Consider the following 15,707-nt stretch of genomic DNA (forward strand, 5'->3'; position numbering starts at 1 on the left):
CAATATTCCTTCTGTCCAGACAGAAAACTGGAGCTTTGTTCTGGGGAACCTCCTGGTTCTCTGGAGCTTCCTGACACTTTAAACCTCTGGAGACAGAAAATATTGATTTTCTATCATTTTAAAAATTCATCCCACATTGTTTAAACACCCTTAATAAACTTTAAAAGTCAATATTTCCAAAACTCAAGGACCTAAGATCTGTTGATCTTCCTGTCCATCTTACTGTTTTTAAAACCTGGAAATAAAAATGCAAAAACTGGTGATAAAAAGTAGAGATGCACAGTTCAACAGAATATTTCACTTATAATGCTGACAGATGGAGTTTCGGTTCTTAGTTTTAGAAATTTTTGAGATCATAAGAAAAAGCCAAAAATCCAGGAGCGCCGTGTCAGAAACGATTTCACGACTGTTTCAGAAAGAGGAGAAAGTCAGTTTGTAATGTTGCTCCAGAACCAAGCAGACAGAAGAGAGCACAGTAGAAATCTGTTTCTGCATTCAGACTGATTTTGACATAAATTTATGCATTTAATTAGGGATATGAGTAATTAAATGCATGTTAACATTCACTTTGATTAAGTAACTACATAGATTTTAATGTGTTAAAAATGTTAACCTGCTTTTTTCCTTTTTTATTTAAATTATACATCAGTTTTCTGCCGGAACCTTTGTTTCATGCGTTTCTGGTACAACCACAAATCTGACGCACAGGCTACATCCGCTAACAGCAGCGAGAACGAAGCCACTTCTCTCGGCCTGATGGGGTTAATTTCTCTTTCTGACCAACCTGAATGGACACTGGAAAACACTATTGTTGTGTTCAAGTTGTGCAAAAGGGAGTTTAACTATCAGAAAAGCTACGCTAGCCTAAAGTAGCATGCTAACATGTAGCAGCTGATGCTAATATCGGCATCCAGAGTCCACATTTCCAAAGAAGCTCCATGAATGACCAGGACTTCCTGAAACTCTTTGAAGATCTTGAACAGATTAAAAACTATAAAAATGTAATCCGTCCATTTGTTCCATAACGCAGCAATAAAAACAGTTTCTGAATTGAAAATTTATTTTGTTGATGTAAATGCGAGCAATTAATTACAGACCCTACAATGAACACAATGAAACATTCTGATCTTTAATTTTGGGATAATTTTCTGGATCCAGAATGGGAATTTTAGGCAGATGTTTTAAAGTCCTCGGTGCCAGCGGCTCCACCTGGCCCGGCCCGCTGCAGGCTCCACCCGGTGCCAGCGGCTCCACCTGGCCCGGCCCGCTGCAGGCTCCACCCGGTGCCAGCGGCTCCACCCGGTGCCTCAGTGCCAGCGGCTCCACCCGGTGCCTCAGTGCCAGCGGCTCCAGCCGGTGCCTCAGTGCCAGCGGCTCCAGCCGGTGCCAGCGGCTCCGGCTCCACCCGGTGCCTCAGTGCCAGCGGCTCCAGCCGGTGCCAGCGGCTCCGGCTCCACCCGGTGCCAGCGGCTCCACCTGGCCCGGCCCGCTGCAGGCTCCACCCGGTGCCAGCGGCTCCACCCGGTGCCTCAGTGCCAGCGGCTCCACCCGGTGCCTCAGTGCCAGCGGCTCCACCCGGTGCCAGTGGCTCCAGCCGGCCGGTTCTGCTCAGCCCAAACAGCAGCTCCTCCAGCAGAAACCTTCTGTCTGCTGACTCAGCAATGTTTTTCTGGAAGCCATCATCAACAAAAATCAGATTTGATCAAGTTTCCATTTTTAATCTGAATTACTGAATTAAATGAACTTTTTATTTATGGAGATGAACTTTGTTCATGTTTCCAGTTGGAGAGAGTAAAACCAAACATTTAAACCTTCCTGTTAAATGAGACAATTAGAAACTAAACTTTGTTCTTCAGGAGAATTATGACTTTTACAAAACTATAAAAACAATCAGTTATGAACCCAGAGTAAACTCAGACGTTATAAAATAATGAAGCTGATAAAAAGTCAGAATCTTTCTGAGATAAATGAACATTTAAATAAATCCAGTTTCAGTTACAGCGGCGCTGAAACGATTCAGTTTTTATAAAACATGAAGGCAGCAGAGCCTGAACACATTTTACAGATTACTGAGCTGCTGCTTCTTTCACGCGTTGACAGCAAACGTTTGGATCGGAGTCTGAAGCTGCAGCAGCTGCAGCAGGTCCAACAGCAGTCGCAGGTTTTCCTCCCAGTTTGCAGGCCAGAAAGAAGCTGCAGCAGCAGAAAGCAGGTTTCTAGCAGCGATGCTGTGGATCCAGTAAACCTCGGCTCGGCTCGGCGCTGCAGTCGGAGGAGAAGACTCTCTCTGCTCTCAGCATGTAGCTGCAGCTGCATTCCTGCTGCTGCAGTCGGTGTCCATCTTTGCCACCAGCAGCCTCAGAGCGTCTCCTGCTGAGCGGATCAGCTCTCTGCCTCTGAAAGCAGCCGGCAGCCGGTTAGGAAGCTGCTAAACTGTTAGCATCAACATGGCGAATGCAGCTGTTGGGTCTTACATGCTGTATTCCATGCCGACCAGGCTGGTGCCGTTGACGGCCAGGATCCGATCGCCGGTCCTCAGCTTCCCACAGCGAGCCGCCGGAGAGTCGGGAACCACCGACTTCACGTAGATGCCGCTCATTCTCAGCGCCGTTTGCTGCAACAATGCAGAATAAAGATGGCGTTCTGATGTAGAGACGCTAAGCAGAGATTACTGTCCTGGTGTCTCACCTTCCCGTCCACCAGGGCCAGTCCCAGGCCGTGGGGCCCTCTGTGGATCTCCACTGTGAACACTTCCTCTCTGTCGTCTTCTGCTGCCGCGTCTCCCAGCTCCACATCGCCGCTCCCACCGACTGCACAAAGCAGAGAGGACAGCTGGAGACGACATGTCCTCCCGCAGGCGACATGTCCTCCCGCAGGCGACATGTCCTCCCGCAGACGACATGTCCTCCCGCAGACGACATGTCCTCCCGCAGACGACATGTCCTCCCGCAGACGTCCAGGAGTGCTTTGTGTCTTGTCTCCAATTTGTCGGTCAGATGTTGGACAGTCAGTGAATTAAAGTTTCCAGATTCTCTGGATTCAGATCAAATTTTAAATTTTTATTGGTTTTGTTGAACAACAGTGGAAAAATATTTAAATAATTGTTCAATAAAACTAAGTTTGTTTTTTTAAACATTGATGTTTATTGAGCCGATAAATCAGGAAGTTTTTTCCGATAAATGCCGAGCTCAGACAAAGTTCACAGATTTTATGAGTTTTTCTGTTCCCAGGCTGCTGGACTGAAGAACCAAAGTTAGTGGTTAGACTGGGAATAAACCAGTAGAAACCCTCATTACCGGGTGGAGCCGATGACTCAGCGGTGACATCATGAAGCTTTTATCAGCCATCATGAAACCGTTAAACAGTCAAACAGCATCAGGTTAGCATCCTTCCTCATCCTCTTCCTCATCCTCCCCCCACCCAGCCGATCCTGAACAAACATTCACATTCCAGGCACCAACCCAGCTGGAAATTCCCATGACCGGCGCTGCTGTCCGTCCTGACATCACAGATTAAAGGATTACTAATCTGGGCAGAACCACAGAGACGAGGGTCAGGCCGGGGATCCAACGGAGTCCATCAGGATCCCCTGGGATCCGGCAGGATCCCAGGGGATCCAGCCACTCGGCTCGCACCAGGAAGAAATGGCAAAAATATGATCAATAGTAATAAGGAAGCACGGCTTGATGGCATTCAGATCAGCATCAGTCAGTAAAACTGGACCAACGTTTATTTCTGGAGGGGAGGGGCTGGTCATGCAGCAAAGGATTGTGGGTGTTTAAAAAGCAACTAAAACCTGAATTAACTTTTTTGCAGGTAAACTGTTTAACTTATTTCTGTGCAAATTTTGAGATTTTTGTATAAATAGTGGCAGCAACATTTCCCCCACCCTGGCCCCGCCCCCTGGGGGGTGGACTAACATTTTGTTGGGGGCGGGGCTAAACTTCCACAGGTGAACTGGAGCGAAGCCAACAGGGTTGCCAAACAATAGAGGAATTTGTATAACATATACCGGCCAAAAATATTCATATTTTTTATTAACTTTTAATACATTTTTGTTGTTAATTTTCTGCCAATTATCCCAGAACCCATTAATTAATAGGACATCATCTACTTTAGTTAATACAGTTACTACAATAACACATGAATATATTTGTAATAATGATCACATTAAATCAGGCAAAATATTTAAATCACTGAGAGATTCTGTTTCATCTCAAATAATAAACGACGTGATGAACTGAAGGAGCTCTCCGATGAGAACTAAAACTTTATTATTTCTGCATGTAAATGAACATTAAAGTTATGTGACTGTTAACAGGCTGTAATTACTGGTGAGGAATTAGCAGCCATTAGAGGCAGACGGCGATGGTGCCAGATGGCTCGCTGTCAGGCTAACGCCTTAACGCATTTAGCCGTTCAACAGAAGCTCAGAGAAAACGACAGCAGCCAATGAGAGTCGAGACTCCTGATGAAGATCAACCAAATCCTCCTGCTGACGCCTGGAAGAAGAAGGCACAAGAACACCAGGGCGGTCATGGAGCGCAGGAGGGGATAGCGCCTGGTTAGCACCGGTTAGCGCCTGGTTAGCACCGGTTAGCGCCTGGTTAGCACCTGGTTGATGCCTGGTTAGCGCATGTTAACAATTGGTTAGCAACCGGTTAGTGCCTGGTTAGCACCTAGTTATCGCCTGATTAGTGCCTGGTTAGCACCTGGTTGATGCCTGGTTAGCGCATGTTAACAATTGGTTAGCAACCGGTTAGCGCATGTTAACAATTGGTTAGCAACCGGTTAGTGCCTGGTTAGCACCTAGTTATCGCCTGATTAGTGCCACGGCACGAGGCTGAAAGGTTTGACTCTTTACTATTTTAAAAACACTTAAAACTAAAGATAATCTCAGTTTTAATCTTAAATTGTTGCTCAGTTTTCACAAAAAATACTAAAAAGTTGCGTTCCTTCTGAAAAAGTAACCAGCCACCCCCTTACCCCCCTTGCTGACCTTTGCCCTTTAACCTCCTGACCTTCAGAGAGAGTAGAACATGAAGCCAGGATGTCTGATCCATGTCCGACCGTTGGATCCAACAGAAACCAGAGCAGGTTTCTGTTGGATCCAACAGATCTGGTTTACCAGCCGGTTCTGGTTCCAGACAGGTTCAGGCCCGGTCCCTGCTCTGGTTTTCCTGCTTTCAGATTCATTTATTTAAATGAGTTTAAACCAACAAGTTTCTCTGGTTTCAGAGTAAAAAAGTTTCTAATTTTATCTGAAGGACTAAAGAACAAACCTGCCTCTCGCCCAGAAGATGGATGGATGGATTGAAGAAAAATAATCACATCTAATCCTATTTACATATTCCTGCTTTCGATTAGCACTGGAATGATTCATCAGGTTAATCACAATGAATCGATTATTGAACCGATTAAGCATTAATTAGAGCAAACCGAGTTCTCAAAAGCCATTTCATAGCCAATTTTACCAAAACTGAACAAACATGTAAGCATTTTGGGTAACACTTTATTTGACGGGGTGAGCATAAGACTGACATGACGTCCGTCATGAACATGACTCCTCTGGATCAGTCTGAGCCAATCAGAGGCCTGAGCTCTAAACTGAACCGGGCCGTGTTCTCCATGTTGACCTCTGTTTGGCCTCATGAAGACAGAAGTCTGCTGCTGACCTCTGACCTCTAGTTACCTGTGTGCGGCACCTCGGGCTCGCCGGGCTCCGGGCCTTGTGGGGTGTTGGGCGGCGTCAGCAGGCAGGACGGGTCCAGAGCCAGGCTCTTGTGGTATCCGGTGCCGGCCGGACCCGGCAGGGCGTTCTGCAGCTGCAGGTTCTTCAGCTTCTGGGCCAGAACCGCCTCGCAGCGGCTCAGGTCACCGTGCGACTCTCTGCCCTGACCCGGTTCTGAAGAGGAGAGCGGGTCGGACTTCCCGTCCGGACTGGGACGGGTCGCTGTGGGTCCGGCGCTGCTCGATCTGTCAGGAACCTGAGTCTGGGCGACACGCGGCCGGTCAGAGACGCCAAGGCTTTTCCTGACCCGGCCCGGGTCACAGAACCTCCTTACCCGCTCCAGAACAGAAGCCGGGCTCTGGGTCTCACTGAGCGGCAGTCGGCTGATCCAGGCCTGCAGGCGGGCCAGCTGCTCCAACAGAACCGGGTCAGACAGAACCTTAGCCGACTCCAGCTGGAAGCAGCTGCTGGGCAGGATGAGAGGAGGATGGCGGTCCAGACCCAGCAGGACGTCTGCTGCCGGGGAGCGATTAGCGATCAGTAATCAATAACACAGAGCAATCAGTAATCAATCATCAACAACAGAGATCAGCCCGACTATTGATGATTGATACGATTGTTTTTAATCTACATCTTTTACTAAATGGTCTCTAAAGGTTTACCGTCGTTCAGGAAAATAAATGTTTAAAATATGAATTTAATTGTTTCCATCTTTTAATGTATTTCTAACAATGTATAAAAGCTTAAATGCCAATATTTACACCTGATTAATCATCAGAGTAATTGATTACTAATAATCATCATTAGTTTCAGCTCTGGACTCAGCAGTGAATCTTTTTCCTCCAGTATTTAGTTTCCTCAGCGATTCATGAACACAGAATCAGAATCAATGAAACCAGCTGGAACCGGATCAGAACAACTGGGTTCAGACTAACTTGACCCGGTCCGGTCCAGCCGGGTTCCTGTGGTGTCGCTGCATGTTCCCGTTTCTCCTGCCTGCTTTCCGTTCATCAGGTCCAAACATGCCCGCCACATCAGAGCTGCTGGGATTCCTGCTGCTCCAGTTTACTGTCAACAGCGAGATCCTGGAACAGCCGGGTCCAAATGGGTTCAAACGGGTCCAAATGGGTTTAAACGGGTCCAAATGGGTCCAAATGATTTTCATAGAAATTACAGCTACAGAAATCAATCCAACATGTAAAGATCAGGATGTTTTTCTAGAACTGTTCTTTAACCTCAGTGTTGACCCGGTCACCTAGGAAACGGGTCGGGATCAAGGTTCTACAACACTCGACTTTTTGGCCAACATGAAAATCGCATTGAGGTGAAAACACGGTGAAGGCAGCATGATGCTGTGGGAAGCTGCTGAGAGTAGATGGAGGAAAAGCTGTTGGAGGCGGAGCTTCACCTGCAGCCAGAGCTGTTCATGTGGCCTAGTCAAAGTCTACAGTCACACAGCAGGTCTGGAAGTTCAATTCCTGTTTTTCCCTGAGTCTGACTGTTCTGTGGCGGTTGGTAATTAACTGCGACTGCAGTGAAGGTTTTCAGACGTTCAGATTTACCGTCTGGTTCTTCTGCTGCAGATTCATGCTGCCTGTCTGACAAATGATGGTTCAGGCTGCAGAGGAAAGGCCGCTCACAGAGGTTCTTCATTCTGGACCCAAATAACTTCAGTAGACACTGCTGGTAACCGGTCCTATAAAGTACTGGGCCGAACCGGGCCGGCAGAGTAATAATGCTAAGTAAATCTGCATGGCGCTGTCCTGCAGCTGGGGGCAAGCTGCTCTCCAGTTAGTAAAATGAAAAAGACTCACCGGTCCTGAGCGTGTCCTCCGCCTCCTCCGCTGGCGGGCTCCACCCAGGGGGGCGGGGCTTCCCGCCGCCGTACTCCCTCAGCATGTGGTGCAGCTGAGCCGGCGTCAGGGCGGCGAACTCGGCCCTGAGGGACGCCCAGGACGCCTGCAGGGCCACAGACAGAAAGGTCATCGATGCTGGAGGTGATAAACATCAATAGATGAGGAAAAACCCCAGGAAAGTCAAACGTCACGTGGTTCTTTCCAGCTGAATCAGAGGAAGTGAGACGTTCTGTGTGACGGCCGAGTCCGACTGGAGGCGGAGTTTTAAATCTGTCTGTTAACAACAGAAACCTAAAATTGTCTCTGGATGTTTTGTCTGGAAGCTAAATGCTCCTAGCAGGCGAGACCCCAGCAGGCTGGGTTATCCACTGCAGCAGCAGCTCCAGCAGCAGCTCCAGCAGCTGCAGCAGCAGCTCCAGCAGCTGCAGCAGCTGCTGCTGGAGCAGCTCCAGCAGCAGCAGCAGCTCCAGCAGCTGCAGCTCCAGCAGCAGCTCCAGCAGCAGCAGCAGCTCCAGCAGCAGCTCCAGCAGCTGCAGATGGAAAACTAAAAGCCATGGAGGGCGTGTCCCGCTCTGCAGCGACCACAAGTCGTCTCATTCCAGAGCGGTGATATTTCTGAAATCCTCAGCCTGGCAGCAGCATGGAGCCGCCGGCTGCTGCTGCTTTGAGTCATGCTGTGGAAACAGGTGTCAACTCAACATGCCAGACTAACATCTCATACTACAACAAGCCCTGAGGGTCAAATTAGCTGTACTTTGAGCTGCAGTACATCTATTTTTGTGCTTTAGAAAGGAACAACATTTTCATAGTTTCTAACAAACAAGATGGCCGCCACAGGACGCTCTGTTCAGTCTACAGGATTTTCTACTGGAGGTAAATCCTTCTGCCTGACCCACAGGAACATTTTCTACCAACACGAGGCCCGGATATTTTGGGTTCATCAGAGTTAAAACCTGTTATATTTCCACAACACAACGGATCAGAATCACACAATGAGGAAAGCACCAGCAGAAACAAATAGAAACATGATGTGATGTTTGCTTGTGAGTTTTAAATGAAGGTAGGAAGGGCGGGCAGGGAGAGTCTTTATAAAACCTTACTTTAACTGACCTCTGCTTCCTCAGCCAAACCTTCATGTGAAGCTCATCAAACCGTTTCTATCCTGAACTAAAGTCCCTCCGACTCCCTCTAATCCGTCTGAGGATCAACTTCATCCCAAAGCGCCGTCTCACAGCAACGCTCAGTCCAAACGCCGCGCCACAGACGGACGGGGGCAACGCAGCAACGACCACAACATGGCAACCCGAGGGCAGAACGACCACAACATGGCAACCCGAGCCACCAGATTTCAGGGGTAATGTGAGCTGTCGGTGTTTCCCGTTTACCTGCAGCTGAACCTGAACAGGTGAGGAAGAGAACATGTTGCTTAGGGAGGACGAAGAGTCAGAGCAGTCTAACAGGAAGTGGACAAACGGTTTTCTGGATGTTTGGTCTGAACGGCTGGATAAAAGCAAACAGGATGTGAGGCGGTCCCAGGTTTAACATTACTCCGCTCCAGGATTTACTCTGGATTACATAATCTGCAGGAACGGCTACAGCTCCATGATGTCATTTGCTGGCCGACTTCCTGCAGCCCGTTTCCTTCTGCTCAGAGGCAGAACAACGAGCAGCGAGTCGCGTCCAGAATCAGAACCGATTACTCAGATCCTGATGCTGAGAATAGAGGGGGTAAAACCCGTGAGGCTGACATCAGCGTAGCTCCGCCCACCGGCAGTCAGAGAACAGGAAATGAGCAGCGGATGTGAGCTGACCTGCAGAAGCGTTTCTTTGGGTGTGGCCAGCAGATTGACGGCGGCGGAGAGCTTCTGCAGGAACTGAGTGGCCATGCTGGCCAGGCCCTGATTCTGGACCCAGTCCATGAGCAGGTCCAGGTTGGCCCGGATCTGCACGCCACGGGACCACTGGTAGAACCCGGCCACGGACCCTGAAGAAGCAGAACCTCCGGTTAGCCAGAGCAGCCTACAAGGCCAGCATAAACAGAACCCAAACAGTAAAAAATAAAACGAGCTGCAGAGATGCTGCTCAGATTTAACCTGCTGGTTCAGTAATAAACTCAGTTTTAAGACCTGATATTACTGATAATGAACATTTCAACATGAAATCTGCTCCTGTACAAAACCAGCCAACTTTCATTTCCATAAAGTTCTTTACTTTGTTCATGCAAACACTCAAACTGTTTCCATGAATAATAACATATTGACCAGATGGACCAGAACATGGCAACCCGAGATGATGAAGAGTCTCAGACATTACAACATGCATGACGGCGGTAACATAGCAACCAAAACAAGAAACGGCAGCCACCTTCAAAATAAAAGCTGATTTTAAAGATGGATTCAGATTTCTGTTCAAAGTGAACATTTATGAATGATTAACACATCCTGACTGTGTTGATGCAAATATTAAACATATAGCAGTTTGTCAAAAGCTAAAGTAAAGGGAGAAACAACCAAACGGCCATGATCCGCATTCATAAGGCTGGGGACGCTAAAGCTAAAGCGTGAGCTGCTACCTCTCTCCATGAGGCTGTTGAACAGCGAAGCGTTGATGAAGAAGAACAGGTAGGCACAGAGCTGCAGGGAGATGTCCGGATGCACCTGGAAGGCCGACAGGAGCTCCAGCGCCTCCTTCAGGACCTGCAGGATGTTGCTGAGGCTGACAGGAAGTCGCAGCTGACCGTCCTCAGAGAAGGGGTTCCCGTCCAGCAGGCCGCCCAGGGCCGGGTACATGCTCTGCAGGGGGACAAAGGCATGACGACTCTGAACTCTGAGGAGGCCTTTCACTGCACAGCTGAAATAAATGCAGCAGCAGAATCTCGTTAGAACGACAAACTTTCTCGTTTTGAGATAAAACTACACCGAGTTTACGATCGGTAAAAGGCAAAGCGGCTCAGAACGACTCCTGTGGAAAAGTTCAAAGGTTACAGAGGGAAGAAGTTTGTTTTTAAACCATCTGAGTATCTGCTTCTTCTGGCATGTGCACGTACACGTACACACGTACACGTACACACACACACACACACACACACACACACACACACACACACACACACACACACCATAAGTGAGATAGAGCCTTGAGGAGGAGCCAGCAGCTCAGCTGCGGTGCATGTTGGACCCCTGCTGGGAAGCAGCAGATGGCGGCTGGTTTTAACGGGTCGAGGTGAAAACCTGACAGCTTCAGCTCAGGAATCCGGTTTGCACATTGAGAACATTCAGTCATCCACAGGAAATCACAGGGAAGAGCTGCTTCTGCTCCTCCCTGCTCTGCTGACAGCTGCTTTCCTCTGCAGGATCATCTGGGCCCAAAACGCCTCAATACGTTAAAATACAGACGAGCACAGCAGAACTAAGAGCTTATAAAACACCACACTGAAAGCTGCTGCTGATTATTACCAATCCATAACCTATCGAAACTGGATCAGCAGAGCTCATTTCTTCAGTTCAGGATAAAATCCGTTGGTCTTAAAAGAGAACAGGATGTTCCTGTTTCCTTCACTGTAGAGGCTGCAGGACGACCTGCAGACGCTCCGATCATAAGAACCGATCAGCTGGCTGCGGCCTGCAGCAAACGCATCAACAAAGCAGCTTCTGGCTCCGTCCCTCTACAGAATCGTCCAACAGGAAGTCGGCCGTCAGCCGTCAGGGCGCAGCAGCGGCGCTGAGCTGCTGCAGTGGGTTTGGATCTGCAGGTAAAGTCCTGAGATCTTCTCCAGTAAAACAGGTTTGGCTGAAATTCTTTCTGGAATCATAATATACAAGAATAATAATCATCTGAGACCCAGCAGGGAAGCGGCCATCTTTACGGACATTTTGCATGATGCATCATGACCAACCGACTGAGGATGGAAGGTTATCCTGGTTCTGATTCTACCAGTTCTGCACATCTGACCTGAAACTTTTGCCCGTTTCTCAGTCAGGTTTGGTGGAGAAAACCTTTAAACAGCTGGTTGGTCAGATGGTGACCTTTGACCCCAGTCTCATCATCCCAGAATCAGAAAAATGTCTTTTGATAAGAGTTTGATTTATGGTTGTTGATAAATTTCAGTTAATGGTTTTAAAAGCTGTCAGTTTTATCTGAAAATGGATTTTTCTGTTTTCTCCACTGTTTGTTCTATGAGAAGGTTCAGAAATATTAAACCTGCAGATTAAATGCAGTGACTGCGACCGGCCTGTCTGAAACAGGAATGATTTTTCGGAGCCGTTTGTGGCGCTGTGAAATGTACCAGAAAATGAAAACAGAAACTCTGAACTTCCTGCAGAATCTGAAGTTCAACCATCGGTTTGCTGAAATGTGCCAGTGAATCCTGTGAGAATGTTTTCTCAGGTAGAAGTGAGCCTGGGACAGCGATGATGTGACTGGTTGTTTCCCAGCAGGTCCAGTCGGTGGAAGCTGTGCAGCTCCAGATAACTGCTGTCAGTGTTTACACTGCAGAGTGGAAAGGACGCCCCGCTCTCTCCCTCCCTGCTCTTTCCTGCCGGAGAGCGTTTCCACGCTGTTATTGTGTTCTGGGTCTGGAAAACGCTCAGTGAAAACAGACTGTTGTGTGAGCACAGCCAGGCTTCCTGCGTCACATGTGGCAGTGGGGGCAGACCTTGGTGAGGTAGTAGACCGACTGCTGGAAGGTGAACATGATGACCTCCTCCAGGACCGTCATGGCTTCCTCACAGGCCGACTGGGTGGACCACAGCTCCGCCTGCAGCCGCTCTGATGGAAACCAGAACACAACGCTTTTTACCACCTTCACAGGGCTGGAGGTCCTGCCGGCTCTAAAGAGGCAAACAAAATGTCCACCTTGGTCCATGCTGTCCCGTCTCCATGGCAACAGCTGGGGGACCTCATGCTGGATGAAGTGCAGCAGCTCGATGGAGTTTGCCATCCACAGAACCAGCGGCTGCAGACCTGAGATCAGTTCCTCCAGACTGAGCTGCTGCAGCTGATCGGCTGCATCGTCAACGGAGCTGCTGACGAACAGACAGGAAACACAGATGAAGCTGATCAGCAGCCCGTCTGCGTTTAATTTTGCTGCCTTTCGTGTGATGAAACAAGGTTTCTGAAACGTTTCACCTATAAAAATTAGAGGTGTGCCGATCGATCGGTCACCGATCATAATCGGGCCGATTTTCATGAAAAAGTGCATGATCGGCGATCATTGGCTCTTGTTGCCGATACCGATCATCACTGCATCTCATTTCCAGCCTGCCTGTGCAGCTGGTCTCCTCTTTCCTTCACTCTGCGCAAATGCGCAGCAACAAATCCTACGCGATGTGTAACTATAACGCACTGAGTGAAAGGGGAAGTTTGCGTGTTGTTGCGAAAAATTGAAGCAGGTCAAAATGCATCAACACAACGAAGCTAATACGACATAAAAACAATGCCATACTCGACGGAATTTGGCTACATCGAGGCTCACTGCAGTAAAAAAGACATACGGAGGATCAGATAGCAGGTAAAGCAGCGCACAGCTACAAACACTCACCCGGATTAGCATAGCGGTCAGAAAGCTAAACAAATAACCCGCAAAATTATTTAAGTCTTCGAGCTGCGATATAAGACGCTGGTTCTGCTCTCGCTGTTGAACCGCTGCTACGCTACAGGTAGTAATATTTGACAGACGGAGCTTCGCTTCTGCTCCACCTGGTAGTGACTCTCACACCGAACCTCTGCTTAAAGCTGCAGCATCTAACCTAAAAAAAATAAAGTTTATATACGTATTAAAACTTTCGCTGTCCTAACATGAGACAGATAATCTCTGAAAAAATAATCGACCTCCTCCCTGATCTGCATAATTACTCCGCTCAGTCAGAAAGCCACTCAGAACTAGCAGTAATCAGCTAGCCGCCATGCTATCAGGAAGTTTTCATTCAGTAACTCTGGATTGTTTATTGTAATGGATCCTGTTTTTGCCTTTGAATGTTGAGTTTTATACTTGAATTTTTTGGCAATGTTGAGAGGTTTTACTTTGGCTCTTTGTATTATTTAGCCTCTTCAGAGCCTTCATATGTTTTCAGCCTGTTAATATAGTATTATCAATAGCAGTACAATTTGCACAATGCCTGTTTTGTTTAGTTTTCTTCTTGAAAAAAGTTATTAAAAACAAGTTTTTGTCTAAATTAAGGTGAATTCATGGTTCCTTTTTCCACATAATGTAACCGGTAGGGTTTATGATAAAAAATAAATAAATAATAATTATGTGATCGGTATCGGCAGGAAAAAACCTGATCGGCACATGTCTAATAAAAATACTTGAATGTGACAAAATGTAGAAAAGTTTAGGTGTTTTATTATTTTTGTAAGACACAGATATTAGTTTAGTTTCTCTTTATAGACTGCAGTTAAACATCTCGATGATGTGGACTCACGCTTCTGGTTGCATTGCAGCGAGTTCCTTTGTCTTCTCCTGAAAGGTTAGATCACATGATCACATGAACACATGAACACATGAATTACTGTAGAAAACATGTGGCTGAGTTCAGACCAGCGTTCCTGCTGCTTACCCACGTAATGAGCTGGATCTGGCTGGCGATCCGGAGCAGCAGCTGCCTGAAGTGAGTCAGCTGGAAGGAGCCGGCGGAGCGCTGGATGCAGAGAATCAGCAGGAAAGCAGGAGTCAGCTTCGGTTCGTTCTCACTGGGATCCACCATGTCCAGGATCTCCTGCAGGACCCGTTCCTCCTGCTGCAGCTCATAGCGCAGCGCAGCCTCGGTGCCCTCCAGGCTCCTCCAGCAGGATGCCGGCGGTTTCCCCTGGAGCCGCTTCACAGTGATGCAGGAGCCGCAGGACGAACAGGAAGTGCCAGTGTCAGAGCCCGGGCGGAGCCGGGCCATCCAGGGCGGAGCAGGAGGAGAACCCGACCCGCCGGTGGGATCCTTGAACAGGAACAGGTAGTGCTTCCCCAAACCAATCAGGTCTCCAGGATTCAGTTCTACTTCCTCGTCCAGAAGGAAACCGTTTCTGGTGACGGGGGCCCCGTGGAGGGGCCTCAGCAGGGTCACAGTCTTTCTCTGCTTTCCTGAGGAACTCTGGGAGTTGGAGTCCAGGCGTCTGACACGGCAGTGCTGCGGCGACACGTCAGGAGCAAACAGGAGGATGTCGACCTTGAGCCGCTCCTCATCCTCTCCGGTACTGTGCTCCTTGCAGCAGCCGAAGATGGTGCTGCTCCCGCTCATCAGGTAGATCACAAAATCCTAAAAGATCAAAATCAATCACTTCCAAATCCTGCAACACCAGACTGCATCTGCTTAGGACTCTTATTTTGAAATAAGAAAGGAAGTAGTTGTTGAGTTGCTCCTTTATGTTGACATGATCAGCTAATAACTACAGATCAATAATCAACAAGGCCTGTAAAAACAGAGGTGAACATGCTAACGCTATCCTAGCCTAGACCTGATGATGCCAGACGGAGTTAAACTAAACAAATGAAGTAAAGATGAAACTGGAAAGAAGCTGCTAACATTATTACAGAAGCTGGAAACTGTCGTAGATTTAAATATGGTGTCTGTCACCGTTATCTCCCGCTAATCCAGCAGACTTGGCGCATCTTCTGGATCTGCCAGGGTGTCTGGGATTGGACTGATCCCCTTGTGTAACAGTCAGGAAATCAGCCAGCAGTGTGAACGGAACCAGGATTAGGCGCTAAGAATACAACCTGGAGGGGCAGGATGAGGCGAGGCGGGGCGCAGTGAGGCGAGGGGCGGCGATGTGGGGCGCAGCGAGGCGAGGGGCGGCACAGCGAGGCGAGGGGCGGCGATGTGCGGCGAGGCGGGACACAGAGAGGTGAGGGGCGGCGAGGCGGGACACAGCGAGGTGAGGGGCGGCGATGTGGGGCGCAGCGAGGCGAGGGGCGGCGAGGTGCGGCGAGGCGGGACACAGAGAGGTGAGGGGCAGCGAGGCGGGACACAGAGAGGTGAGGGGCGGCGATGTGGGGCGCAGCGAGGCGAGGGGCGGCGAGGTGCGGCGAGGCGGGACACAGAGAGGTGAGGGGCAGCGAGGTGGGACACAGAGAGGTGAGGGGCGGCGATGTGGGGCGCAGCGAGGCGAGGGGCGGCGAGGTGCGGCGA

At 48.8% G+C, this 15,707-nt stretch overlaps 1 protein-coding gene and 1 long non-coding RNA gene across 3 annotated transcripts in view; one reads left to right on the forward strand and one right to left on the reverse strand.

Annotated features, from left to right (window-relative positions):
* Positions 1-1,702: 1,702 nt before the first annotated feature.
* The window catches only part of radil2a (Ras association and DIL domains 2a), a 28,300-nt gene continuing 14,295 nt past the window's right edge, over positions 1,703-15,707 (reverse strand). Inside the window, exons 5-16 of one of the 2 annotated variants that reach the window (XM_015022990.1) lie at positions 14,145-14,834; positions 14,010-14,047; positions 12,442-12,611; positions 12,242-12,354; positions 10,160-10,379; positions 9,399-9,571; positions 7,546-7,690; positions 6,066-6,247; positions 5,693-5,993; positions 2,689-2,810; positions 2,475-2,614; positions 1,703-2,396 (exon numbers count right to left, since the gene is read on the reverse strand). In XM_015022990.1, coding sequence (XP_014878476.1) covers positions 2,294-2,396; positions 2,475-2,614; positions 2,689-2,810; positions 5,693-5,993; positions 6,066-6,247; positions 7,546-7,690; positions 9,399-9,571; positions 10,160-10,379; positions 12,242-12,354; positions 12,442-12,611; positions 14,010-14,047; positions 14,145-14,834 — 2,397 coding nt within the window. In that variant the 3' untranslated portion in view covers positions 1,703-2,293. Of the gene's footprint in view, positions 2,397-2,474; positions 2,615-2,688; positions 2,811-5,692; positions 6,248-7,545; positions 7,691-9,398; positions 9,572-10,159; positions 10,380-12,241; positions 12,355-12,441; positions 12,612-14,009; positions 14,048-14,144; positions 14,835-15,707 lie in introns of both variants that reach the window. The other variant, XM_015022989.1, reaches the window with a different exon arrangement.
* The window catches only part of LOC106940285 (uncharacterized), an 18,400-nt gene continuing 14,502 nt past the window's right edge, over positions 11,810-15,707 (forward strand). Inside the window, exons 1-2 of the long non-coding RNA XR_001423046.1 lie at positions 11,810-11,820; positions 12,653-12,655. This is a non-coding gene — a long non-coding RNA (uncharacterized LOC106940285). The remainder of the gene's footprint in view (positions 11,821-12,652; positions 12,656-15,707) is intronic.

Source organism: Poecilia latipinna, unplaced genomic scaffold (assembly GCF_001443285.1).
Source record: "Poecilia latipinna isolate Pla-1442-1.1 unplaced genomic scaffold, P_latipinna-1.0 Scaffold3161, whole genome shotgun sequence".
Lineage (NCBI taxonomy): Eukaryota > Metazoa > Chordata > Actinopteri > Cyprinodontiformes > Poeciliidae > Poecilia > Poecilia latipinna.